This window comes from Acipenser ruthenus, chromosome 11 (genome assembly GCF_902713425.1).
Source record: "Acipenser ruthenus chromosome 11, fAciRut3.2 maternal haplotype, whole genome shotgun sequence".
NCBI classification, from domain to species: Eukaryota; Metazoa; Chordata; class Actinopteri; order Acipenseriformes; family Acipenseridae; genus Acipenser; species Acipenser ruthenus.
Genome location: NC_081199.1, coordinates 1,959,955 through 1,984,766, shown reverse-complemented (window position 1 = coordinate 1,984,766; position 24,812 = coordinate 1,959,955). Strand labels below are relative to the sequence as shown.

Here is a 24,812-nt window from a genome sequence, read left to right as displayed (position 1 = left end):
CTTCACTGTTTGTAATTATAGTTTAGTATCAAACCTAATTTACAAAGAAACACTGCATCAAATAAAATCAATCTAAAACAAATACAACAGCACTTCCCAGATATTACAAAGATGCACGGCACATATTGAAACCTAATAACAAAATACTTGTTTTAAATTAAAAAAACAAAACAAAAACCCTTCACTTCTTTGATAAGATATTATGGGTATGGCTGTTTGCCCGCCATGGAAACGGGCAGTCTGGTGTTGGAGTGGGGCACAGGTAATTGCCAGTATTCTTACAGAATCCACTGTACTGTACACACACACAGCTATTAGAATGAACCGTACTGCAAGTACTTTATGCAGTAAAGGGTTACATGCAACTCTAGTTAATTTTCTTATAGGCTGCTTCTTTCGGTAACCATACGGTTTGGTCAGCATGCACCTTTTGAACACTTTGCAATATCACATTTCTGAAGGCTAATTTGCTCCCCATTGTTTTGGTCGGCAATACAATTCTACAAGGTTGAAAAAGACGTGCAGCTTAAAGGGGCGTGCGCTACAAATACTGCTGACGATTGGGTTACTTACCTTTCGATCCAACATGTTCCGTTTTCAATTGGTTGTTTCGGAATGGCAGCAAGGGTTGATTCTTCGAGTCTGGCCTGCGTATTGGTTAATTTCTTGTAGTGGGCGTGGCTGTGGCTGAAGGTGAGCTACGTAGCATGGCTGGCACGGGATCTGCGTGGAGGGTGAGTGTTGTCAGAAATGTATAACCTTTAAGAAAGCTGAATGAAATGACACTTCATAAAGACGTCGCCTTTAATTATGCACCTGGCATTGTGCCATTGTAGACAACCCTTTAGCTGCAGCTAGAAATATATACCAAGCTGTTTTTAGTTTACACGCTGAGCGTATATCAAATACACAAATACAATATGGCAACTAAACCTACAGTATACCGTGCAGTTTAAAAACGACGCTTTGAGAAATGCTGCTTTACGCTGAGCCGTTTCAGCGGTTACTGGTGTTGTGAACGGTTAGGTTTACCCGGTGTGTTACACATAGGGTGGCCAACTGGCCCCATAAATCCGGGACACTAACTCGCCTCTAAACCACAAATGAACCGATTTTAAATCTACAGTAAATTGAGAGTGGATTTCGTGAGTGGCTTCAGTAAATGTGTTGAATTGCGATGGCGATTCTATCGGGAGAGCGTCATAACATGAATTAAAATCGTACTGCAAACAGTATCTATCAAAATAGTGCCGTTCTGCCGGTATAGGGAATTTGCACAGTCCCGCACTCTCTCATTTAACCTGTGGGTTACATTTCTATTTATTTAATACTTCTACCTGCGTTACACTGTCCTGCGCCAATCAGACAAACACAGCAAGTCAAAGAGCTGTCTGATTGATGGAAACGATGCTCACAGGAAGTAATTCCTGCCCGGACAGGTGTGCGCTTTGAGGAACTCGTTAGTGAAACAATTCAGTTCCTTTAGCGACAGCTCACGCAATCCACACTCACTTTACACGTGCCATACAATCAGTTAACCTGACCTGTCTTAGTGCCCCGGAATTATAGGCAGAAGTTGGCAAGACTAGTTACACATACAACTTCCCCGGTTCGTTTTTTTTCTATTTTATAAAACTGCAGGAACGCTATATTGTGAGCAGATACGCATAGCGACTAGCATTCAGACGTTTCTCTTTCCAGCCTCCTCGGGCGTGCGACGATTACTGGAGCGAATACAAGCACTGCAAAAGCCTCCTGCATCGCTTTCACTGTTATTACACCCTGGGAGAGGCGCCCTCCTGTCAGCAATGGAAAGCAGACTATTACACCTGCAGAGACTGGGAGAAGCACCAGACCACTGAAGCTAAGGTGGGAGACCTTTTTCAAAGCAAGAATTCCCGAAATGTAAATTGAAAACGGAAAGTCCTGGACTGAAACGCCAGTTTCTATGCAGTCATCCACCAGACAGCTGGAGACACCTCACCAGAATGTAATCAACTTGAGCTGGAATGACCCAACACAACAAACTATAAAGCACCACAAGTGTTTTAAAACAGTGTAATAATTGCAAATGTCACACACACATACATGCACATACAGTGAAAAGTGCTTAATAGAATCACTGGTTAATTTAACTCTGACACGTAATATAATTAGATCCAAAGCTATCGTTTTATTCAGCCAGCCGCTGTATGTGGTCAAAGACATGATCACGTGATGCCGAGTACCGATAAACAAGCTCGCTGGACCAGTGATTAAAGCCGTGCATGTTTTTATTTAAATAAGTCTTCTTTTTTTTTTCGACTGTAGGAAGCATTGCGTGGAAGTGAGCGTCAGAGGGTTGCACAGCAGCAGAAGCACGCCCCTGTCTGGGAGCTGAGAAAGAAACCACCCGCTGACTGGCACCTGCCTCTCGACTACAGGAACCCAATGGACTCGTGAGCAGCAACCGGAGGAGCAGGACTGGGGGGGCTCCGGGAATCTGATGAGCAATCTTTTTTTTTTTTTTTTTTTTCTTTACATTTAATCCAAAATATAACAGAACATACTTGACCATCATTCGATGCTAATGCTACATTACCTTAAGGTTTACATTTGTTTAATTAATTTCAACGTCATCTGTAACTCTTATCTACATGCCTGTTCTAGAACTGGAACGGCAGAAATAAAATATACCCCAAATAATAATAATAAAAATATGCTAATAACTCTATCCAGTGTCGTCTAGATTGTTACATATTTGAGAAGATACAGAACATTGGCTTTTTTCTTCTAGCCACGGTGGTGACAATTTTTGAGAGTATCTCTTAATGACATCACACAGTCAAGTCAAGATACTACACAGCACGCCACACATGGCACATATTAAGAAACACACTAGCAGTTTTTTTTTTTATTATTATTTATCCAAAAAAATGCTTAATGTACAGTAGACACATGTATGCACAGAACCCTTCAGCCTCTTCTCTATTGCGTATGCACCTTGGTTATGTCATTGAATTTGCCTTCGGGTGCCTGATAGCCAGGTATTGGTGGGGTGTAGCAGGGTCCCTGGCTCTCGTATGGAAAGAGCCTTTGGTCTCGTTTGAGGGCTGCTTGATAAAGCTCTTCTGACTCCAGTCGCAGTTCCTCCAGCGCTTCCCTCTGAGCCTCCAGCGCGTCACTGATAGTCTTCATCTCCACCTCGTGCTGCTCCTGCTTGTAGCGAGACCACGCCTTCATCAGCAGCGCCCTGCGCTCACTCTCCTCAAAGGACAGCTGGGGAGGCTCTCGTACCCTGCAACGCAAAAGAGACTTAACATCTCGTGCATTCAGCACATGTAACAGACCAAACAGATGATCCCGGTGACTGGTTTAACTGATCGGAACAACAAGTGGAGCAAGTTAGACCGATAATGAAACGGGTTCCCTCTACATAAAGTGACATTCTGTGATTTTAACAGTGCAGTTCTACTGGCTGGTGCAGCGGGTGTAGACATGGACTGGAATGTTTCTCAGCATGTTGCATGAATGGGAGGCACGGTCAGTAAACTGTAACTCATCAGTTCTGCAAGGTGCCGACGGTCTTTGCTGAGACTTCAGGAACGCTCCGTGGAGGAGCTCCCTGGCTCTGTAACGCTACCTTGTTTCGTCCAGGTATTTAGTCGGGGTTATGAAGTCCTCGATGGGGATCAGCTCTGGAGGAACCCTCTCCAGCTTCTTCAGCTTCTTCTTCAGACGGTCTCTCAACGCCACCTCCCTCTTGGGGTCCACCTTCTTCTTTTTCTTAGGCTCTGCTCTGTAAGGATATCAGCAGCATTAACAGACCAGACAAGCAACACAGGCTCTTGTTACTGAATTCAAGCAAGTTATATTTATCATAGCATAGGACCTTTTTTCTTAATGTCAATACTGGGATACTGTCTTTTCATATCATATCTAACCAAGCTCGTCATCGCCCCCTCCCCAATTCTGATCATAACGCAAGAGGGGTATGCTTAAACGAAACGTGCTGTGGTTCAGAAACGAGGGGGGAGCACACATCAGTCCAGACTTTGCAGACTGTCACTGCGGTATATGTTCGTGTCTTCAAATGTACATTACTGCGGGTTGTAGGTCAGAACACAGGGTTCTGCAGTTCAGAAACGTGCATGGTGAACCATGCGAGTTTACGAAGGTATAAGACACATTTACCTCATAGGCAGAGACGTCCTGAGCCCCAGAATAGTTGTTTGCCAGTGGGTCTGCCGTGCCTGCAGGCTCAATACAGCCAGAGAGCTAGAAAAGAACGAGAGAGGAGGAATAATTAATATATAGTGTCGCTGCACAACAGCTCTATCAAATCATACATGAACATCAACACAGACTGAAAAGCACAACCGCGGGACTATGCGAGATCACTACCTGAATATGCGTGTGGAGGAGGAGAATAATAATAATAATAATAATAATAATAATAATAATAATAATACAAACGAAAGAAAAACGTTTAGGCGTTCGATCTGACTACAACCGGAAGATCAAACGGTTCCTGGACAGTCAAAACTAAAACATGTTTACTTAGACAAGACCCTGTCTGTATACACAACACAGCCCCTTTCTCTGTTTATGGCAAATGATTAATAAATATTGTTTTATTACAATGAAGTACAAATAAACAAATACATGTTACAAAACATATAACTTACCACAATGTACTATTCTGTCTGGAAAATAACGTCAAGGTCTGAGACAGAACGCCAGACATTTTTTTAATTTTATTTCGATTCTTTTCTTGTTGCTATTCCACTGTTGCTATGGTGAGACACCTTTAAAAATTTAAAGTCCTGCGATAAAACAACGACACCCCAAGAACGCTATCCAGACTGTAACCCCAGCCTGTCCCCTCTGTCCCCTCCGTCCTCCCTCACTCTCTACCTGCAACCCGTCCCTCGTGCTCCACTCGACCTTCTCCGTCTGGTAACACTGAACGTCGACTGCGAGTTCCACCGTGTCCGTTGGCAGGTTTACTGAGCAAAGTCGCCCATATTATTGTTCAAATAATGTGTTAATTTACCATGTTATAATCAAACTAGATTTGAAGGGTTCAGATCATTTTAAAATGTTTATAAAACAAACGAAGTGTAAAGCAAACTGTCTTTCAAACAGTTATTCCATGATCTAGAGAATTCATATATTGGGTTGTTTATAAGCACCTTTAAAATAACCATACTTTTTTTGTTTTAAATAATTAAACATGTCAAATAAAAATGACTTATAAATTGACGTTTTGCTTGTGTACCACATGCGAAGCAGTTAAAGGATTGGAATTTTAAAAAAATCACCTCAATAGCTCAATAGTGTCCAGTTGAATAAAGCAGTTGCAATGCGTTTTTACCATACTCTAAGAAGCAATACAAACACAAATAAAAAAATAAAAATACATTTTTGTAAGAACCCTCCGAGGAAGGTACCAGCAGGTGCATGCTTTGTTTGAAAACACACACGGGCCTGACCTCTTGGAGGGCATGTGTTTCCAGGGGAGCTTTAGGAAAGGTCGGGTACTTCCTGTGCTGCTGCTGCTGCTGCTCCTGCTGCAGGGAGCTGAAGAGGGATGCGAAGAGCGAGCGAGAGGAATGGAGCAGCTCTGAGGATCCGCTGAAAACGCTCAGGTCCGGCACGTTTCACAAAAACGGTCCAGAAAGCGAGAGGACGCGCAGCCACAGCGCGTCGGAGAGACGACGGGGAACTGGGGGCGAAACCCAGCCGGTTAGAAAGACTTTCTCTCTCTCTCTCTCTCTCTCTCTCAGAGGTCCTGGAAATTATGAAGCTCTTGAAGCCAAGTTGGATCAGTCACAATGGTAAGCAGTAAATGTGAGTGCAATGCTGGAATCCGTGTGGCGAAGTTGGGGTTTTGTTTAAAATCGAGGACGCTCGAGTCCGGCACGCTTGTATGGCTGCACAGTGACATCGGAGCGCGTTAATGATAATAATACACGCTCTGATGCGGTACTGTGCTCGTATTTGGGACAGTATCATGCACATATTACTGTTGAGGTTTATCTCCCGACAGCATCACAGCGTACAGAGTCAAGCTGTAACACCTGCCAGGGAATGTGGCTTTTATATAAGTTTTATTTTTTATGGTTTTGAATAGAGTAGATTGGAAGTTTTTTTTTTTTTTTAGCTGAAACATTTAAAACCACTTTCTTGAATAAAAAAACATTGCTTGGCGATCCTAGCAATGGTGCTTTGGAGGGGGCGACTTTTGAACCTACAACAAAGGGGCGATGCAAACTTTTAAGAAGTAACGCTGCAGCTGTTGCCTGCATAGCAACGGGGGCTCTGTGAGGAAACCCAATACATTATTATTATTATTATTATTATTATTATTATTATTATTATTATTATTAACTGTGTTGCTGTCTCTGTTTCTATGCTTATTTGTAGAGGTATATTGTTAGTGACATTTCTGTTCAAAACATGCATTTTTTTTTTCATTTATTTTTTCAATTTTCTAAATTCACGTGGATGCATGTAAAAATGAAGCAACAGCGTACTGTTAAAATAACCACTTTGATCTAGACCAGGGACAAAGTATAATGTGAATACTGAATTTGAAACTCGTATGTATCATAAGAAATAAAATGCATGTTTTTCAATCATTGTGGGTTTCTAACACACCCACCTAACTTTAATTGATTCAAGACGGGACTGCACAGCGTCAGCTTTTTAAAACAATAATAAGATTGATTCGTTTTTACCAGAATTATAGTTTGTTTGCTGTAGATCAACTGTTTTGACGGATGTGCCATTGTCGGTATATATTTTCACTTACTTTCTGTAGCCACGCCTGCTTGCAGTGTCACTTTGAAAGCTTGTTTTTCTCCTCTTTCTCCACACACACACACACACACACACACACGTACGTGTTTTCATAGGCTTGAACTACATGGTGCTTGTGTAGCAATTTCTTAAAAACAATCTGTTTGATACCAAAGTTGGTTTTTTCCAGGAAAGCCAATATTTTCTGTTGACATCCACCCGGAGGGAACAAAATTTGCAACAGGAGGACAAGGTAACTTTTTTATTTTTTATATTAACATATTCATGAAAATTACATTTTTTTTCTTATAAGAATGATTGCCTGAGGAATAGCGTTTAACAGTAATTGTTTATTCTTGACAATGACATTTGGACTAGTGTATGTGGAGATTGTTCTAATGTTCTATTTTTTTTTTTTTAGGTTAGACCATTTTAGAAGTCCGCATACATATTGTATCCTACATGCTATTGGCTTCATAATGGATATGTTTGTTTTTGTGTGAGGTAACCAGGTCTTTGCCAGTTACAGGCCTTAAAAATAAATCTCAACCACTGATGCCATTGTTTTCTCCGCAGGAGAGGATTCTGGGAAAGTTGTCATATGGAACATGGCACCAGTCCTGCGAGAAGAGGACGAGAAGAACGAGACCATTCCCAAGATGCTTTGCCAGATGGACAACCATTTAGGTATGGGCAGGCCTCCTTTCTGCTGATGGGCATTCCCCCCCGAAGATCAGTCAACAATGAAATGTCTGATTTGTCGTTCCAGCTTGCGTGAACTGTGTGCGCTGGTCCAACAATGGGCTGTACCTGGCTTCAGGTGGGGATGACAAGCTGATAATGGTGTGGAAACGAGCAGCGTGAGTAACTAATAAGAAACAGCTGAACAGATATCAAATACATACAGGCACTGCAGGGGTGGGAATTGGACTCCCATTGCATAGCAGTTTGATCCAGTTCTGGTTTTACTATGAGTTTAATAAGACACAGCTGAGCTTGTTACCTATACACTGTGGCTAATCAAGCTTGTAGAAAAACCTGGAATGAGTGACTCTGCTACGCAATAGGAGTCTTATTTCCATCCCGGCATTGCCCAAAAAGTTTTAAGTGTAGGGTATTGTTTTATAGTTTAAGGTCAACCATACAAAATCCACTTTGCTTTCAAACCTTTTTGCAAAATGTTACAGTTAACCGTAGTTTATTTTGCACAGGTAAGTTTCCACGAAATTAAGAAAAAAATAAATAAAAATTTCAGGCCAGTGAGAGATCTTTAAAATGCCTTTTCCCAAAATGTACACATGCATTTTTCAGTTCAGATCCATCCATGGGAACATGCTTAATTGCTGCATGACATCTTGGCTATATAGAAGACTATGATCTCCAGAACATTTCATGAGCACTGAAAAGAAAAGTGAATACATGTAGTTTGTATTGTGCTTTGCAGGTACATTGGCCCCAGCACTGTGTTCGGTTCCAGCAGTAAACTGGCCAACGTGGAGCAGTGGAGATGTGTAACCATACTGAGGAGTCACACTGGAGGTAAAGCAAGATCTTCACAAGTATCTAACCTGCTTTCATATCTGCTAGTATGTTTTCAAGAGGTAATACATCCATGTTGGCTCCATGCAAACACATACTGTTCCATAGTTGCTCCTTTTTGTTCATCTTTTTATTTCCAATTATATATATATATTTTTTTTATCACAGCTCTTAAGTCAATGGAAAAAAATTGTAGTACAGTTACTTTTTAAAATTTGTTTTCAAGACAGGTCTTCAAAACCTTAGTGGTCCTGTCACTTTCTCCAGTTCTTTTCAAATGTAATGGTTGGGAATCCAATTGCACCCTCCTTTCATGATGAGTTATTAAAGTCATAAGTCATCACTATAACATTCTCTATAATATGATCATCACTCACACACTCAGTTTCATATTATTTTTTCCCCCTGACTTTGACCTACTTTCTGAGCAGCGCTGACACCTGAAACAGCAGCTGTCTGAGATCATGTGGATTAGGAAACGACTTTTCTTTATAGAGAAGAAGCAAACGTCTACTGCGATGCATTGCCAGTTGCACTGTTAACTCTTGTCTAAAGTGTGAAACTTAACCATGAGAAATGTGCTCTTTGGAATGTCCTTTCAGATGTCATGGACGTTGCTTGGTCACCACATGATGCCTGGCTCGCTTCCTGCAGCGTTGACAATACCATTGTCATCTGGAATGCTCGCAAATTTCCAGGTGGGTGTTACTGTAACGTAAATAATATTTGCAGGATGGTACGTGTGCTATGCCCAGCTCCTGAAGGGGCTTGAATACAATGACAATAATAACAATTCTGCTTTACACGATATGAAAGTTCACGCACGTTCTAGGATAATAGACATTGCACAATTTGCAGAAAACATACAACAAGTACATTCCATGCTTCATACATTATATGCATGACGACCAGCTTAAAACTGACAGATATCTAACATATCTAAAATCACGACATTTCTTTACCACAAGACATGCTGCAGTGCTTTATGCAAAATGTCGGACTTCAGCTGTGCACATGCAAGGCATCGTCATTTAAAACGCATGCCGTTTTATTTTGACTTGCCTCTGCAGAGATCATCGCTACCCTGCGGGGTCACACAGGCCTGGTGAAGGGGCTGACCTGGGACCCTGTGGGGAAGTACATTGCCTCTCAGGCCGACGACCGCAACTTGAAGGTGTGGCGGACCATGGACTGGCAGCTGGAAACCAGCATAACCAAACCGTTCGACGAGGTGAGCAGGAGATCCCAGGGGTTAGCAGCCTTTCACGTAGTAGCAGAGTTGCTCAGGTAAGGGTATTATAAACGTGTCCTGTGTTCTTCACAGTGCGGTGGAACCACTCACGTGCTGCGGCTCAGCTGGTCCCCCGACGGTCAGTATCTAGTCTCTGCCCACGCCATGAACAACTCCGGCCCCACAGCGCAGATCATTGAGAGGGACGGCTGGAAGACCAACATGGACTTTGTGGGTCATCGGAAAGCAGTGACAGTAGTGGTAAGTGTGCTTTGTGATGCCAGCAGGTGGAGAACGAGACAGAGAAGGCTTTCAATTATCATGAACAGACACGCTTTAGTTAAAGGGTGAATAAAAGCACAGATCTGTAAACGTGTTGTGAAAGATGCCAACGCTTTGCTTTGTGTTGCTGTGATTTACAAACAAAACGCTGTGCAGCCGTGGGATGTGATAACCGCTAACGAGCGTCATTTTATAACGGGTTTCTAACAGTACATTATGTTTTTTTCTATTGGATCCTTAAACTGGAGCGTTGCCCTTTTGATTTCCTTGTGATTTCCATCAGCTTTTGGAGCAGGTCACGGTATACATGTATAAATGTGCAGCCTGCAGTGTGTGGAACCGCTGAAGGCTTTCTAGTAGCCTGTTCTTTACTCAGTGGTCTCGGTTGCTCACGACTCCAGACAAGTAAATTCGATGTCTATGATCCTCAGCTCCCCCCCCCCCCACACACACACACACACACACAGATAGATATGCAAGATTCTTATCCAGAAAAAGTAGCAATACCACACTGCATACTTCAAACACAAAGACCTCCTTCCCGTATATAGTGGGTTGAATCTGTTTTTTATCTCCTGAAACCACATTAGTGGTGTGAAATTAGCTGCAGTGAGAAGAAAATGTGCTCCAACAAAATTGATTTTTGAAGTAGAATCTTGCTGCCAGAGTCACAGTTTAGCATTTATATATATATTGGTATTCCCATGCAAGCCTAGCTTTCTTTCTGTGTGTCTGCTTTGGTTACAGACCTGTATGACATTTATAGTTGCTTTCAGATTATGCTAATGTATACAGAGAAACACCCCTGTGAGTCGCCTGTCTCTCTCCCTTCTGCAGATAACGACAGTAGATTTGGCTGCATCCAGGTCCCTGCACAGAAATATAAAATCTGCAGTCTTTCCACACATCCAGTTTGACATACAGACAGATGCCTTCATACAGTATACACCTCCATGCTGTCCTGCTCTCAGTAACTACAGATCAGTAGCTAAAGAATGTCCTAACAAGATTGATCACAATTGAATTAGCGCTTCGAGATATTTGTAAAAATATAGAAACAGGATAAATAGATAGATGGACATGCCTCCTCTATAAACCCCCAGATTCAGATGCTATCAATAATTAGTATTTATGTTTTACTTCATATTTTATATTTACTTTGGTAAACATTATGATGAGAAATCCTGTACAAACCAAAAACAAAACTGGACATTTACCGTTAAGCGTTTAGTAAAATACTGCTTTAGGGTTTTTATTTTCGTTTAATGTTTAAAACTAACAGGGTTCATGATGTGATAAATACATAAGAAAACACAGCAGTGAATTGGAGGTGAAGGTGTATGAAACTGAAGTGTACTGCTAGCCTTTTTAAATTGTTCAATGTTTTAATTGTGTTCCCTGCAGAAATTCAACCCTAAGATTTTCAAGAAGAAGCAGAAGAACGGCAGCTCTCCCAAGCCCAGCTGTCCGTACTGCTGCTGCGCTGTGGGCAGTAAGGACCGCTCTGTGTCTGTGTGGGTGAGTGAGGTCAGAGAGACGGGGCTGCGCTCTTCCACAGATCAGTAGTTTAGGACAAAACCCCCACAACACGCAAACTGAATGATGGATTTTTAATGAGGAGTGTGCACCTTAAAAAGCATGGACATTAATTGCCTCAAACCTACATGGTTTGAAGAACCACCTCCTGGCCAGGCGGATGAGGCAGAAGACCACGCAGTAGATTATATAGGCTGAGGGTAGTCCTAAGGGATGCTGACAGATCAGTCAAAAGCAAGGAGGGGCATTTTATTTGCGTATTCATGTTCTCTAATTGGTTCACAGTAGTTGACATAAATATGTTTCAAAACCTAATTATTGAGTGCTATAGTCTGCTTTTAACGTAGGTTAGCTAGCCACTGTAACAAACCGAGCTATCGAGAATAACACAGTAAACATTAAAGCTATGCCTCGCAAATATATAATATACTTTAGTGTAGCAGACTATGTAGCTGTACAAGAATGGGTTAACTGCTTAGTCTAAGATGTTCATTGTGGCCACTTCTCTTTGAAGTGTAATAATAGATTTTTTATTGAATGTAATTAAGTGTTCTGCGACGAGTTAGAAACACATGCCAACAAAACAGACAGTAGGAGTGCTGCAGAACACTGCAGAATATCTTGGGCTATTGGGCACAACAGTCTGAGTCATTGCAGGATAAATAGAACTGTGAGCTTCAGTGCAAACCAGAGATTGTGAACGACATTAAAGACATACTTCTGAAACTGCCATGCTGTTTTTGACTGAAATAGCTACAGGCCTGTAAGGAACGGTATTCTTAATTTAGCTCGCTGCATCCACGTAAACAGGGAGATCGAAGGACAGCGCCTTATATGGGAAAGTAATTATTCAAGATTAGTTTCAGGTACCGATGTATGCAGACAGAAATATGTAGTGACGTGCCAAACTGAGAAAGCTGTCAAACCGGACTGGCGCTGCCAGAGAGCTCATTCTTCTGCACATTGAGGCTTCCTGCTACGGCTCTCTCCTTCAATTACGTCAAGGCAGCTGGCAGTAAGCTCAGCGGAGGAGGACTGTGAGTGAATGGAAATCTCTCACATAAATGAAGTGCACACAATGGGGTGGTATAACTCAACAATGGACACGTGAAATGAATCGCATGAGCGAAACAGATTGGGGGCCACAGCTTTAAAGGGTACAAAGCTTTCAGTTGCATTTTGTCCGCTTCTCGTTTGATGGTGTTTGCAGTCGTTGTGATTTGTTCGTATTGCAATTACTCCTCTATATAGAGAGATGTATATTTTTAAACTTCTTGATATAGTATGTGCCCAGCTGTAGACCTCAGTAACACGGTCAAGATAAGCCAAAGTGAAATATTGGTTACAGTTCTACACACTTTCTGGTATAGTGAATGGGCATCAGTGCTTTTGCTTGCATGATAAGTCTTTGTCAGTATCTTTGCAAACACATTGAATAGTGAAAACTCAATATCCATGTGTGTTTATATATTTTTGTTTCAGCTCACTTGCCTGAAACGCCCCCTTGTGGTTATCCATGAGTTATTTGACAAGTCAATCATGGATATCTCATGGTAAGATAAATCTGATGAAAATGCATGATTGTGTATATATATATATTATATATATTTTTTCAACATGTTAACCAGGCTCCTCAATGGCTTCGATTGCTCTTGTGTTTCTTGCAGGACCCTCAATGGCCTGGGGATCCTGGTGTGCTCCATGGATGGGACTGTGGCATACCTGGATTTCTCTCAGGATGAGCTTGGGGATCCACTCAACGAGGAAGAGAAGGTACACAACAGTGGCAGTGCTCTATAGTCTAGGGCAAGACTAGAGCAACGCTACAAAATCCCACTACACTTTTTAGCTTGTATGTGTGTGGGGATGTACTGTACAAGTTCCAGTTCAGTTTCCTTGCACAAGACCAGCCAATCTGTGATTGGGCTGCTAACCAATTTTGTTCTTACTTGTTTCGCACCTTGGCAGTTGCAGAGATGCAAATAATACTTGCATTGCATAGCAGCTTTAGCCATTCCAGGTTCAACTGTCAGCTGCTCCGGAACATGTTACCTATACTTGGTAGTTAATTAAGCTCACAGTAAAACCCGGAATGGGTCCAGACTGCTATGCAATGGTAGCCTTATTTCCATCCTGAGTTGTTTTGATTCATGTCAGAAGATGATCCTTTGCTTCAGAATAAGGCCCCTTGGGTTATACCCATATACATAGCATAAAGAATCCCTCCCCACCCAACACACTGTTTTTAAAGATTCTGTAGGTTTTTGCTTTTGTAGGGCTTGCTTGCTTGCTGTGCATTTTCTCATTCGTTGCGAATACACTTTTTTTTTTTTATTTAATCGTAGAACTCGATTCACCAAAAGATTTACGGGAAAAGCCTGGCGATCACCACAGAGGCTCAGCTGCCCACCACCATCATCGAGAACCCGGAGATGCTGAAGTACCAGCAGCAGAAGCAGCTGGCTGAGCAGAGGAACGCGGCCAGCAGGGAGGCGCACACGCCCAAACTCACCAGCGTGGTGAACGGGGAGAGCCTGGAGGATATCAGGAAGGTGGGCACTGCACCCTGCTCCTCCCCAGCCTCTGCCTGCCAAGAAATACAGGGGTGTTAATGCACTAAATAAAGACTAATTCATTCATTCTACGCACTAATGAGCTGGTCTGTTAATCGATCTAGACTGCTTGAGTTAAAATACATGCAAATAAACTAAACGCTTAATAAACAAAGCAAAATAAACTCCCTAAATCGGGTTTGAAATACTGAATGCATTCAGGTACTGGTACTGTTGTATTCTGTTATTTTATTGTGTAGTTTTAATTGTAAAAGTTCTTATTTTGCTGAATGTTTGAGGGGGCAGAATGTTCAATTGCATTGAATGCAGGACCTGTACGATGTATTGATCGTTTTTATATGAGCTCATGAATCTGTTAAAATTTAAACTTCACTTTTAAATGGCTGGTGGCACTTTACTTTGCTGATGTGTTTATTTAATTCTCTTTTGCAGAATTTGTTGAAAAAGCAGGTGGAAACGAGGACAGCAGATGGCCGCAGACGGATCACCCCTCTATGCATTGCTCAGTTAGACACGGGGTGAGAGCATTTCAGTGCAGTGCTATACCGTACCACAGTCAGGAGGGCCTGGCAGGTTCTCTAAATGCAACAAACAATGCAGCGTTTCCAAGATACGTTGGAGTATACAGTAAGATTTGCTGAGGGTGCACCACCTTCAGTACCGTTACTGTTCAAGGCGTTGCAGGTGCGATGGACGCAACAGTGTCCACAAACGTCAACCCTTGTCCCTCACGCCCGTAAGAGGACAAGCGTGATTATTTTCTACATGCTGCTGGTGCGCCCTGTTTGAATGGTACTGCGGTATGTTTTGACCTACAGGTAGCCAGCTTGGAATTTGTATTTAATTTTTTTTTTTAAGAAACTGCTTATCTTGTTCCCAGGGACTTCTCCCCAGCCCTGTTTAACAGTGTCCCGATCCTTCCCGGCTCGTCCGTGTCCTCCCAGCTGACCCAGCAGCTGACCTCCTCGGACTCCAACACGGCCAACTCCCTCAGCCTGAAGCCGTGTCCGGAGCCCACAGCCGCTGCTGCTCCCAGGCCTGCAGACGATGCACTGCACAAAGAAGGGTCAGTAGGAACTGCTCTTATAGTCTCGAGAATGGTTCAGTTTCTTTTTTAATTGTGCAATTTTGTTATCGACCTAAAAAAAAAAAGTCATGCAGAATTCATGAAGATCTTCCTCGATCTCCGATTTTGTATTGAACTTTGTATTAAAAGATATTTTTTCCAGTTCCATTTGGTGCACCTGAGCTTGTCTCCAGTTCCGGTGTGACTAACCAGGCTCAGATCCTGAAACCTGGAATGTAATAAACTGCTGTCCAATGGGAGTCTTTGCTGCTATTTCTGTATCGAGGTTAATCCTTGTTTTCATGGGCATCCTGGGGGGGGGTAGGTTGTGTGCGTGAGAGACTCTGGTAATGAGCAGAAAAGCCTTGAAAAGTATGATTCGATTTCCCCCGAAATAAGTGATTCCATCTCAAGGATAGCTGTACAGATTAGGGTCTTATGTGTATGTCTAAAAGACTGGATTAGCATCGTTCTGCCTTAACCCTTTGCAGTCCATTTATTAATTGCGCTTCAGGCACGCCAGGTCTAATTAATTTTCACACGCGCAGTTAATTTTATACGTGCTGTTTAAAAGTATTTTTTTTCTCAGTCAAACGGGTTTAAATGGCCCTGCATATCAACAAAGCACTCACTAGGCATCTCCAGCCCCGCCCCACCCTTTCGTTTGCTATAGCGTTCACCTATGTAAGAAATAAATAATAATAATAATAGTCGTACATACCGATCGATCATCTCCGGATCACTCGTTTTATCACCAAACTCCTCAATAATGCGATCCAAGTCATTATTTTATTACTATAACTTCTGAAAAAATCTCTGCAAATGTCCATGATAGTCTCTGTGCGCTGACGCACTCAGCCAGCTTGTTTACTATGACCGCCCCATTATCTGATACCTGATACCATGTATGACTATTCATGAGATACGCCTTTTTTTTTCGACTTCTCGGCTCCTGTCGCTCCCACACGGCAATTGAATGGTTTTCTAGGCTTTTTCCGGAGAAAAAACGACTAAACACCCGTTTATTGCGTTGCTGTAATGATGTCGGACCCAGTCCGACAAAGGACCTGTGAGGAATAATTGCAATGTCGGACCCAGTCCGACAATGGACCGCAAAGGGTTAAAGCTTTCCATGTCTCATTGTATGCAATGTGTTCTGGAACTTTTTTAACTTGGTTATTTATTCGTTTTTTTCCAGTGTCAATGCTACAGCCACCACGTTGTCAGCCGTTGTAAACTCCATTGCAGGGAAACCAAACTCCCTGACGTCTGCTGCCAAGATTGAGCCAATGAAAGCACTTGATTCCAGGTTTACAGAAAGATCAAAAGCCACGCCCGGAGTAGCCATATCCTCTATCGTCAGTCTCACCCCCCTTGATAGGTAAAAAAAAAAAAAAAAAGACCCATGAAGATTGTGTCTCAAACTGCAGTTAAACCTCAAATACTGAGCTGAAAGGACATGCAGTACAACACATACAATATCGGACTGGCCTGATTTTCAAACATGGGCACATATGTTTATTATGCATGCAGTTTGTATAGGCCTATAAGTTTTAACCACACTTCTGTCATGGAAGTTGCTGTGAGCAGAGCTGTAGACTGAGGATAGTCTGCTTTATTTATCTGCAAAGCAGCGACAGCACAGGTAGTGGCAAAGTGGCCACCAGACCACTTTTGACTTCAGTGGCAGGTTTGCATTATTAGAGTTTAAAAACATGTGTGACAAATGATGATGGCACACATGCAGACATGCAGGATGCTCTTAATTCAACAGCGTCTGCAGCCGCAGGCTCCGTTTCAAACCCATGACTTCTTCGGAAGCAGTCCGGTCGGTCATCCTAGTTGCAGCATGCAAATATCCGACCTTCCACCTCTCTCTAGCAGCTTTCTGTTCTTGTTTGCTTTTCAGAGTAAAAGATGCAAATGCTCTTAAGGACCCGAGGCCCAGGATCACATGTCTGGACAGCAGCAGCGACAGCGAGGAGAAAATGAAAGCACCGTCTCTGGCCTTGAACAAGAGGAAGATAGAGATGGAGGGGAGCGAGGTGGTCGAGAAGAGAAAGAAGGGAAGGCCGAGGAAAGATACCAAAGTACTGCCGGTGAACGTAGCCGTGCTGCAGGTAAAACCACTTTAACCATGGCGTTGAAGGTCAGCCTGTGTCTAGGAAGTGTGATCATTCCGCTTTCATTGTCTATGAAATTTTATAGGTGTCGGATGAATTCAGGAAAAATAGCTGCTGTCCTCAAAATATTTAAAGCCGTTAATTATGAACGGTGTTACCGGTTTGAAGAAGAGAACAGATAAAAGGTTTTTACAAGGGATGTTTTGTTTTTACTATGGGTGCACTGTGTATGTTATATGGAGGAAATCTGTCTGTACGTGTGCCACGTTTGTGTGTTTTCATGCACGTAGAGGATTTCGGTCATGGCGATTTTGTTCATGATACTGGTAAAGCTCTTCTTTCGTCAGTATTTGCAGCTGTGGTGGTGAAACAAAGTTTTAATGAATGAATAAAGAAATGAAGAACCCTTTTTTTGTTGTTTTTGCAGACTGCACCCACAACAGACAAAGATCCCCCCAGAGTTGTTGTGCCGATGGCAGTGTTGAAGCTGCCAACACCAGCACCACAGAAAGCTTTCACTGTACAGGTAAGGGGCGCTTCTGTCATGGGCTTCAGCAACAGCGGATCAGCAAACTACAGAAAAAGTGAAAGTATTTATTTTATTTATTAAAAAAAAAATGCTTTCATTTTGATAACACAAATGTCAGGGTTTTTTTTCTCTCTCTCTCTCTTGCAGATCAGCTCGGATCCGTCCGTGTTCATTGAGGTGGAGAATGAGGTCTCCACCGCCGGGGGGTCCAGGCTGAGCCGGCTGAAGTGTAACCGGGAGGGTAAAGTGTGGGAGACGGTTCTCACCAGTCGAGTCCTGACTGCTGCTGGAAGCTCGTAAGTCAGAGAAGACATTAGCTGGGTTTGCGGTGTGTCGTGTGTAACCCTCCTGGTGGCTGACAACACATTCACAGCGGGTCTCAGTCAGTCTACCTGCTTACCCATACTATAGTGTTTCTTTTCAACTGCCTACAACCTCAGGGATGGAAACAAGACTCCTACTGCACAGCAGTTTCACCCATTCCAGGTTTTACTGCGAGCTTGGGTAGCCACAGTGTATAGGTAACATGCTCAGGTGTGTCTTATTAAACTCGCTGTAAAACCAGGAAGGGATCAAACTACTATGCAATGGGAGCCTTATTTCCACCCCTGATCCTTTATCTTTTTTGGGGGTTAAAAATTTGATGCGTTTTAAGGATTCCTTAGCATGTTTTAAAAACCAGAATGATACATGTGCAGCTTTTGAGTTGGACCCCAATCAAATGCAGAAATCCCCCCCCATGGATGCAGGCAGTCGTGATTCAGTGTCTCTGTGACCCGCGTCCTAGCTCGTGCTGCACTGAAGAGGTCTGTGTTAAGTAAAGGCGGATCTCGTTGGTTTTCAGGGACGTGATCGGGGTGGCCTGTGAGGACAGGACGTTGTCGGTATTCTCTGCCTGTGGCTGGCGGCTGCTCCCAGCCATCCTGTTGCAGGCGCCCATGTCCACGCTGCACTGTTCTGGCTGCTACGTGATGGCCCTCACTGCCTGTGCCACGCTGTCAGTCTGGTAGGTATGGCATGAGAAGGTGGGAAGCATATCCACAGCAATATTTATGCATTGTTTAAATGGGTCGGGACAGACGCCTGCTTTGGACAATGCCCGTTCAGATGTCATCATTTTATTATTTTTTGCGTTTCAGGGATGTGCAGAAGCAGTCGGTACTGGTCAAGAATGAATCGCTACAGAGTATCTTATCAGGTAATTGCTTATTTAAATGCTTTTTTTTTTTTTTTTTTGCATTCTGTTCCATTTACTTATGTTGAAAAGCAGCTAGCAACAAAAGCTTACCTTTACAAAGCTTGAGCATAAAACCAAAAAAATATTTCAGGCACCCACACGTGTCACCCGTATTGTTTTGAAGTGTTGCGCAGTGTTACTCAGTCTCCAGTTCTCACAAGTGAAGCTGATGTGTTATAATTTCATGGGTTCACTGTTTTGAGCTTATTGCTGGTCAGCAGTGTTTTTCTGGAGTGAGGTTTGATCTGTGGGTGTTGTGATTGTCTGCAGGAACAGATACCACAGTCTCCCAGTCCTTGTTGACCCAGCACGGAGTCCCGGTTGTGAGCCTGGCCAGTGGAAAGTCGTACTGTTTCAACTCCTCTCTTGGGACATGGTAAGGTCCGATTTCTATTTATACTGATCAGAATGCAGCCAGTCTTTAGCTCTATTAACAGTAATCCAGCTCCACCTGTTGTGATTCGTTTCACCCCATTATTTAACATTACTGACTTAAAATACCATGGAATCGAAATTGCAAGTTTTATAAATGTGTCCTAAAAATAGTCTTTTCTTTATTGTCTATTGAGGGTTTTCACCCACGCGACCCCAGCGCCATACTGGCGGTCAAAACAGCGATGGCAGGTAATGCAAATCCGGTGTCTTCCACACTACAGTGCGAGTTATCCGGTGTCTTCCACACTATAGTGCGAGTTATCCGGTGTCTTCCACACTACAGTGCGAGTTATCCGGTGTCTTCCACACTACAGTGCGAGTTATCCGGTGTCTTCCACACTACAGTGCGAGTTATCCGGTGTCTTCCACACTACAGTGCGAGTTATCCGGTGTTTTCCACACTACAGTGCGAGTTATTTGCCACAGAACGCACGTCTCGCCTCCAGTGTCAGGAATTGAAAAGACTCAGAGATAAGTGCCAGATTCGAGGAGTCTGTGATCCCGATTGTGCACCGCCAGTGCTTTTTACAGCACTTAGAGAGCCGTGAACTCCCCGACCTCGACTTCGGAGATATCTGGATCTATTTAGTTGAGAACCCTTCTCCCTACACCGCTTCCCAGATGAAGGCATGTAAAAGTACCGATAGTTATAAGCACTTCATCTCAGGATGGGTAAACCTACCGATTGTCTGGCATTTAGACAAGAAGTTGTTCTATGTTATCAAGGCCAAGGTAGGGAATGTTCTTGTTAGGAACACGACTGTATTGCAGGCTCAAACAACACGGCAAAACATGATTTCTACCTGTAAAAAAGATGAACAGACAGCAAGTACAGTTGTTCCATTTACTCGTTTTTCTTTCAGTACTGAAATACAGATTAATGTTTGCACAATGCAGATATTCAGCTATGAAAACTCAGCAACTCACAATGATAAACAGACTGTGATGCTAGGTCTCTTCCCCCCCAGTACAGAACACTTACTGCAACAAAACAATGTCTTTAGTGATTACAGTCGTGAAATTAGAATCTACACTATTAAAAACATAGAACAGTATAGCTAATAATTAATGACTGTGCTGATTCAAATTCAAATCCACAGATTTATTATTATTATTACTATTATTATTATTATTATTATTATTATTAGCATCCCACACTTAAAATACATTACTTTTTTGCTGTAGAAATTGTGTATTAAACACAATTAAAAGGATTAAATCTATTTATATTATTATTATTATTATTATTATTATTATTATTATTATTATTATTATTATTATTATTATTATTGTACCGCCATGCTTAGTAAATTCATTCACAATGCAGTGCCTTTGTGATTCTTTTCACGATTAATGATTTTTTTTTAAAGGATGAACGTCACCAACCCGTTTAAGTTTAATCTGTTAAGTGTATATTTTAATGAAAAAATCGGCTGTACAATTAAGCGTGTTAAACTTCATAATAATAATAATAATGAGTAATTCGCCATTGACATACGTGACATGTCACAAATGTGACGTCACATGAAAACCCTCAATATGAACACACCCTGTGACCTTTTGTGTTATTTTTGTTCATAACGCTCTCATCCACTGGCTTGTGGATTTGACAGTTTAAAATTTAATTGCAGATATTTTTTGACCTCGTCAGGGAAAGTGCATTCAGATCTGAGACCCTGAGCTGAATAAAAACGCTTCTACCCTTTCAACAAAACCGCTCCCGTGACATTCAAAGAAAACATTTATTTGCAAATTCATTTAAGCACCACAGCTCATTATGTCAGTCCCGGATTGCTATATCTTAAACCTTAAGAAAAAAAAACCCTTTAAACTGCGGAACAGTTGTAATTCTACCTCCTCTATTTATTTATTTATTTTAATTTCCCTCTTTCCTTGGCCACGATAACTGCTGTAGCCCTTATCAGATTCTGAAGTGATATGCTGCCCTTTTCAAATGCCTGGCAGCTCATTTCATGTGTCTGGGTAGTGCTGTCATAGCTGCTCACACAGGTTGGGTTTCTCAACCTGGCATTTAGTCACTCCAATCCCACACGTTTTCTAGTCAGCTGACTTACGAGGCCATATAAATCTAACAGTTTTATTAGGCTTCTTAAAACTTCAGGAAATATGTAGACACCTCGCCAAAACTACTACATGCTGAAAGTGCAGAGTCTTCAATGATATATGCAGCTATACTTATAAAACTAACTTCAGAGAGTCCAGGCATTTAAAAAGTGCTTGAAGTCTACTTTCCATTACACTGCTGCCCCCCCCAATGCATCTTAGCAGCACATGTTTAGTTTCAATAACAAGCAGTTGATTTAACCACCACACTTCATAAAGCACCTCTTTCACGCCTGGATTCATTCAGAGGTAAGTGGCAGCAGCTGTGTTTAGATCATTGAAATACGCCCCCACTGTGGTGTACCAGTGACCTGTTAACATCCCCATTCCCGTTTCTCCATAAGGAATCTGATAGCAGACAAACAGGACTCCCTGGTGCAGTGTGCCGATTACAGGAACTGCTTCCCTTCCCAGGAGGCCATGCTGTCCTCTGGACCCTTGGCCATCGTGCAGGGTCACACTTTGAAGTAAGCTGGGTTTTTAAATGTTTCAGGCAATGGTCATTGTGTGGTAGCTGATAAGACGACCAGTTAAAGATTGTAGGGTTGCTGGTATGCGTTTTATTTCCTAAGCATTTAAACTGTAAGACTAAACCAGTGTGAAGCGTTACAGCAGCGTTAAGATCTGGAATGTCTGCAAGTTCCAATAGAAAAAAAAATGCATGCATATTAAAAAAAATTTGATTAGTTACATTTAAAAAAAAAAAAAAAAAAAGTGATGTGCACTTACCACCGTGCAAGGTTAACCCCTACCTTTTGACATGCATATTTTTGACAATGCTAAAAAGCTCTTTAACGTCTCTGTTAATGAAGTAAGTTGCAAGCGCCTTGCTTCTGATTGTTTTCCTTTGCTTCTGTTGCAATGTAGTGCTGGGAGGCAAGCGTCCAGGCTGTCGTCCACACCACACCTCCTGCAGCAGGGAATGACGCTGGCCTACCTGGAGAACCAGATGGCATCAGCACTTGCATTGAAATCCAGTCCGGAGTACAGGCACTGGCTGCTCATCTACGCACGGTTCCTGGTAAATGAAGGTAGGATCGGGTCTAGCGCTGGGAATTCCTCTGTTCAACAGTTTGGTTCTCGTCGTTGCTGAAGTTTCGTTTTGCATGTCATTTGCAGCTGTTTTAGCTTGGCTGCAAGATTTAGCTTGAAGGTGTGGTGGAATTGATAATGTAGATAGACAATTTAAATCTTCATAGTTTGCAGACAAGTTTGTATTGTAGGTTGTCAAGTTTTAATTGCGCCTTACAAAACAGAACTGTTTTCAATCCAGAAACAAATGTTGCAGGTAAATAAAGTAAAAAGTGTTTCCTAATACCTCCTGAAAGGGGAACATTACAGACATGCATGCATTGAAGAAAGCATTACAATGGGCTTCTTTCATGACGTTCTGTTGAACTTCGTCTTGCAGGATCGCAGTATCGCTTACGAGAGCTATGTAAAGATTTGTTGGGTCCTGTACACAAGTCAGCGGCAAGCGTTTGGGAGGCGACTGTGCTGGTAAGAATATGAGGCTCTCAGATACCTCAGTAATACGTTTAGCTCTGGTCTGCTGCCTTACAGCCTCCAAGTTTGGTCTTGTTGACTCACCGTAGTTTGAAGAGTGGGAGGACTTGGGGAAGTGGTGGTACACTTACTGTGTGGGTTATTATTATTATTATTATTATTATTATTATTATTATTATTATTATTATTATTATTATTATTATTATTACTATGAGCATTACAGTTTTAACTGAGGGTTTTGCCTGATGTCTCTCATGTTACAAAATCTTCATCAGTAACTATATAACACTCAATAGTGAGTGACATTTAGAAATACTTGAAGAAACTTGACAAACGTGTTGACTATAACTCTTTCTCAACAAAGTCATTGAGAGAGACTTGTAGTCGAAACGTTTGTCATGAAGACCTTGAGAGAGACACATGTTTGTTGTTATCATTTCCAAGCTGCAAATCTTAAACTAAGAATAAATGATTGTTTGGTAATCCTGATATCAATGTGTCAATATTGCATGTTTTTACAACGCAGGGACTGAGGAAGCGAGACCTTCTCAAAGAGGTGCTTCCAGTTATAGGCCAGAATCTGCAGTTCCAGAGGCTCTTCACAGAATACCAGGATCAGCTGGAGCTGCTGAAAAACAAGTAGCACTTTCCCGTCATTCCACAGGGAGACCGTCATCACGAGAGAGCAGAGCCCCGCTGTGCCGTCTCGGGAGGAGCACAACACCTGCTACCCTGAGCAAGGACCCCCGTGAAGCAGGGGGTGGGGGCAAACAAAAGAACAAACAAGAGACGCTTCTCTTCAGTATGAAGGCACTAAGATTCCACTGTCCGCACGGGTCACGGGGTGCTCGGACAAGCACAATGCCACCGTCACGCAGAACAGCGGAAACCATTTAAAAAAAAAAAAAAAAAAAAAAAAGAAAAAATAAAGAAAAAAATTCTCCTGATGTTTACGGGAGGTAATAACATAGTTTTTCTATCAGCAGTTGGAATATGTTTCTACTAGAAACAGAAAGCCTGTACAGTAGAGTGTGGGCAGGTAACACAGTGGCAGTGCTTGGTGCATCGCGTCACTACAGCAACAACAGCAACAACCCAAGAACGGACATTTTAACAGTAGCAACAACCAGACTCTGTGCAGTTTGTACATGGAGATAAACAGGTCCTGTTTTGTTTGTAATTTCTAAATGTTTGTACAAGAGACCTGTTTTTTTTTTTTTCTTTTAGGTTTTTGTTTGTTTTTTGTTTTGTTTTTTTTCATTTTCTACAAAATAAATTAATTGAGCAATGCTTTGGCATAATTTTATATTTTGCTGTGATTGGAAATTCGACTAAATAACAGTAATTAAATAGATTGGTTGGTTTCTGAGCTCTGTTCATTTTCCCCCCATGTTGTTCTAGCAGTCAGGTACTCTTCTCTAGTGTGCAAGGCTAAGTGCCTGGGCATTGCCTTTTGATTTCTCATCTCAATCACTCAGAACGAGTGAATTTAGCTGAAAACAGCTCCCATACTGGAGAAACACATCTCAATCTCTCAGAACGATTTCAAGTATCGTAAGAAGAGATGGGGTAAAAACTCATTTTTGTAATAGATATGGCAGGATGGATGACTCCAATTAAAATATGCTCTCGGAAGAATGGAATAATATATTTGAGAAGCAATATTCTACAGTGCATATTTGTTCTAAAGCCTTTTTTTTGGGGGGGGGGACCAATATAGAAGAAAAGTGTTTTACTGGTGCAAAGAAGAACCGCTCATCCTAACACAACAACCAACTCACAATCCAACTGCTATTTAAAATGCAAAAATGAAATAGTGCTGCTTTGATCCATCCTAGAAGGAGGTGG

The 24,812-nt window shown here is 42.1% G+C and overlaps 3 protein-coding genes across 6 annotated transcripts; 2 read left to right on the top strand and 1 right to left on the bottom strand.

The window, feature by feature from the left end:
- The first annotated feature begins 648 nt into the window (after positions 1–648).
- LOC131739352 (UPF0545 protein C22orf39 homolog) lies at positions 649–2,510 on the top strand. Its single transcript, XM_059032789.1, has 3 exons — positions 649–734; positions 1,702–1,869; positions 2,311–2,510. Exons 1-3 carry the CDS (start codon positions 708–710, stop codon positions 2,440–2,442), a joined length of 327 nt encoding a protein of 108 aa, XP_058888772.1. The 5' UTR covers positions 649–707; the 3' UTR covers positions 2,443–2,510.
- Positions 2,511–2,873: 363 nt separating this feature from the next.
- Positions 2,874–5,562, bottom strand: LOC117963100 (large ribosomal subunit protein mL40-like). Of its 3 annotated transcripts, XM_059032788.1 has the most exons (5): positions 5,475–5,537; positions 5,304–5,362; positions 4,174–4,257; positions 3,623–3,778; positions 2,874–3,277 (listed from the first exon to the last, which is right to left on the bottom strand). In XM_059032788.1, the coding sequence occupies exons 2-5, from the start codon at positions 5,357–5,359 to the stop codon at positions 2,968–2,970; spliced, it is 606 nt and encodes a 201-aa protein (XP_058888771.1). In that variant the 5' UTR covers positions 5,360–5,362; positions 5,475–5,537; the 3' UTR covers positions 2,874–2,967. The 3 variants fall into 3 exon arrangements, with proteins under 3 accessions (XP_058888771.1, XP_058888770.1, XP_034757597.2); XM_059032787.1 differs by lacking the exon at positions 5,304–5,362 and having other exon boundaries at positions 2,878–3,277; positions 5,475–5,562; XM_034901706.2 differs by lacking the exons at positions 5,304–5,362; positions 5,475–5,537 and adding an exon at positions 4,668–4,878 and having other exon boundaries at positions 2,880–3,277.
- Positions 5,563–5,693: 131 nt separating this feature from the next.
- On the top strand, positions 5,694–24,328 carry LOC117963099 (protein HIRA-like). 2 transcript variants are annotated; one of them, XM_034901705.2, is made up of 25 exons: positions 5,694–5,819; positions 6,974–7,036; positions 7,360–7,470; positions 7,553–7,643; positions 8,228–8,322; positions 8,925–9,020; positions 9,393–9,553; positions 9,647–9,814; positions 11,240–11,353; positions 12,854–12,924; positions 13,039–13,144; positions 13,717–13,923; positions 14,377–14,462; positions 14,825–15,010; positions 16,209–16,391; positions 16,920–17,130; positions 17,561–17,659; positions 17,810–17,958; positions 18,507–18,668; positions 18,802–18,860; positions 19,170–19,275; positions 21,803–21,925; positions 22,326–22,489; positions 22,870–22,958; positions 23,491–24,328. In XM_034901705.2, exons 1-25 carry the CDS (start codon positions 5,783–5,785, stop codon positions 23,605–23,607), a joined length of 3,054 nt encoding a protein of 1,017 aa, XP_034757596.2. In that variant the 5' UTR covers positions 5,694–5,782; the 3' UTR covers positions 23,608–24,328. The 2 variants fall into 2 exon arrangements, with proteins under 2 accessions (XP_034757596.2, XP_058888769.1); XM_059032786.1 differs by having other exon boundaries at positions 5,743–5,832.
- The last annotated feature ends 484 nt before the right edge of the window (positions 24,329–24,812 follow it).

What these genes read in the sequence shown, in the direction of transcription:
- LOC131739352 (XM_059032789.1), top strand. Translation starts at nt 708, where the DNA reads ATGGCTGGCACGGGATCTGCGTGGAGG. An exon ending in GCACGGGATCTGCGTGGAGG is followed by an intron (nt 735 to 1,701) that starts GTGAGTGTTGTC and finishes TTCTCTTTCCAG; the next exon opens with CCTCCTCGGGCGTGCGACGA. An exon ending in ACCAGACCACTGAAGCTAAG is followed by an intron (nt 1,870 to 2,310) that starts GTGGGAGACCTT and finishes TTTCGACTGTAG; the next exon opens with GAAGCATTGCGTGGAAGTGA.
- LOC117963100 (XM_034901706.2), bottom strand. Translation starts at nt 4,726, where the DNA reads ATGTCTGGCGTTCTGTCTCAGACCTTGACGTTATTTTCCAGACAGAAT. An exon ending in AGGACGTCTCTGCCTATGAG is followed by an intron (nt 3,779 to 4,173) that starts GTAAATGTGTCT and finishes ATATCCTTACAG; the next exon opens with AGCAGAGCCTAAGAAAAAGA. An exon ending in AAATACCTGGACGAAACAAG is followed by an intron (nt 3,278 to 3,622) that starts GTAGCGTTACAG and finishes TTTGCGTTGCAG; the next exon opens with GGTACGAGAGCCTCCCCAGC.
- LOC117963099 (XM_034901705.2), top strand. Translation starts at nt 5,783, where the DNA reads ATGAAGCTCTTGAAGCCAAGTTGGATCAGTCACAATG. An exon ending in AACTCCTCTCTTGGGACATG is followed by an intron (nt 19,276 to 21,802) that starts GTAAGGTCCGAT and finishes TTTCTCCATAAG; the next exon opens with GAATCTGATAGCAGACAAAC. An exon ending in ACGGTTCCTGGTAAATGAAG is followed by an intron (nt 22,490 to 22,869) that starts GTAGGATCGGGT and finishes TTCGTCTTGCAG; the next exon opens with GATCGCAGTATCGCTTACGA.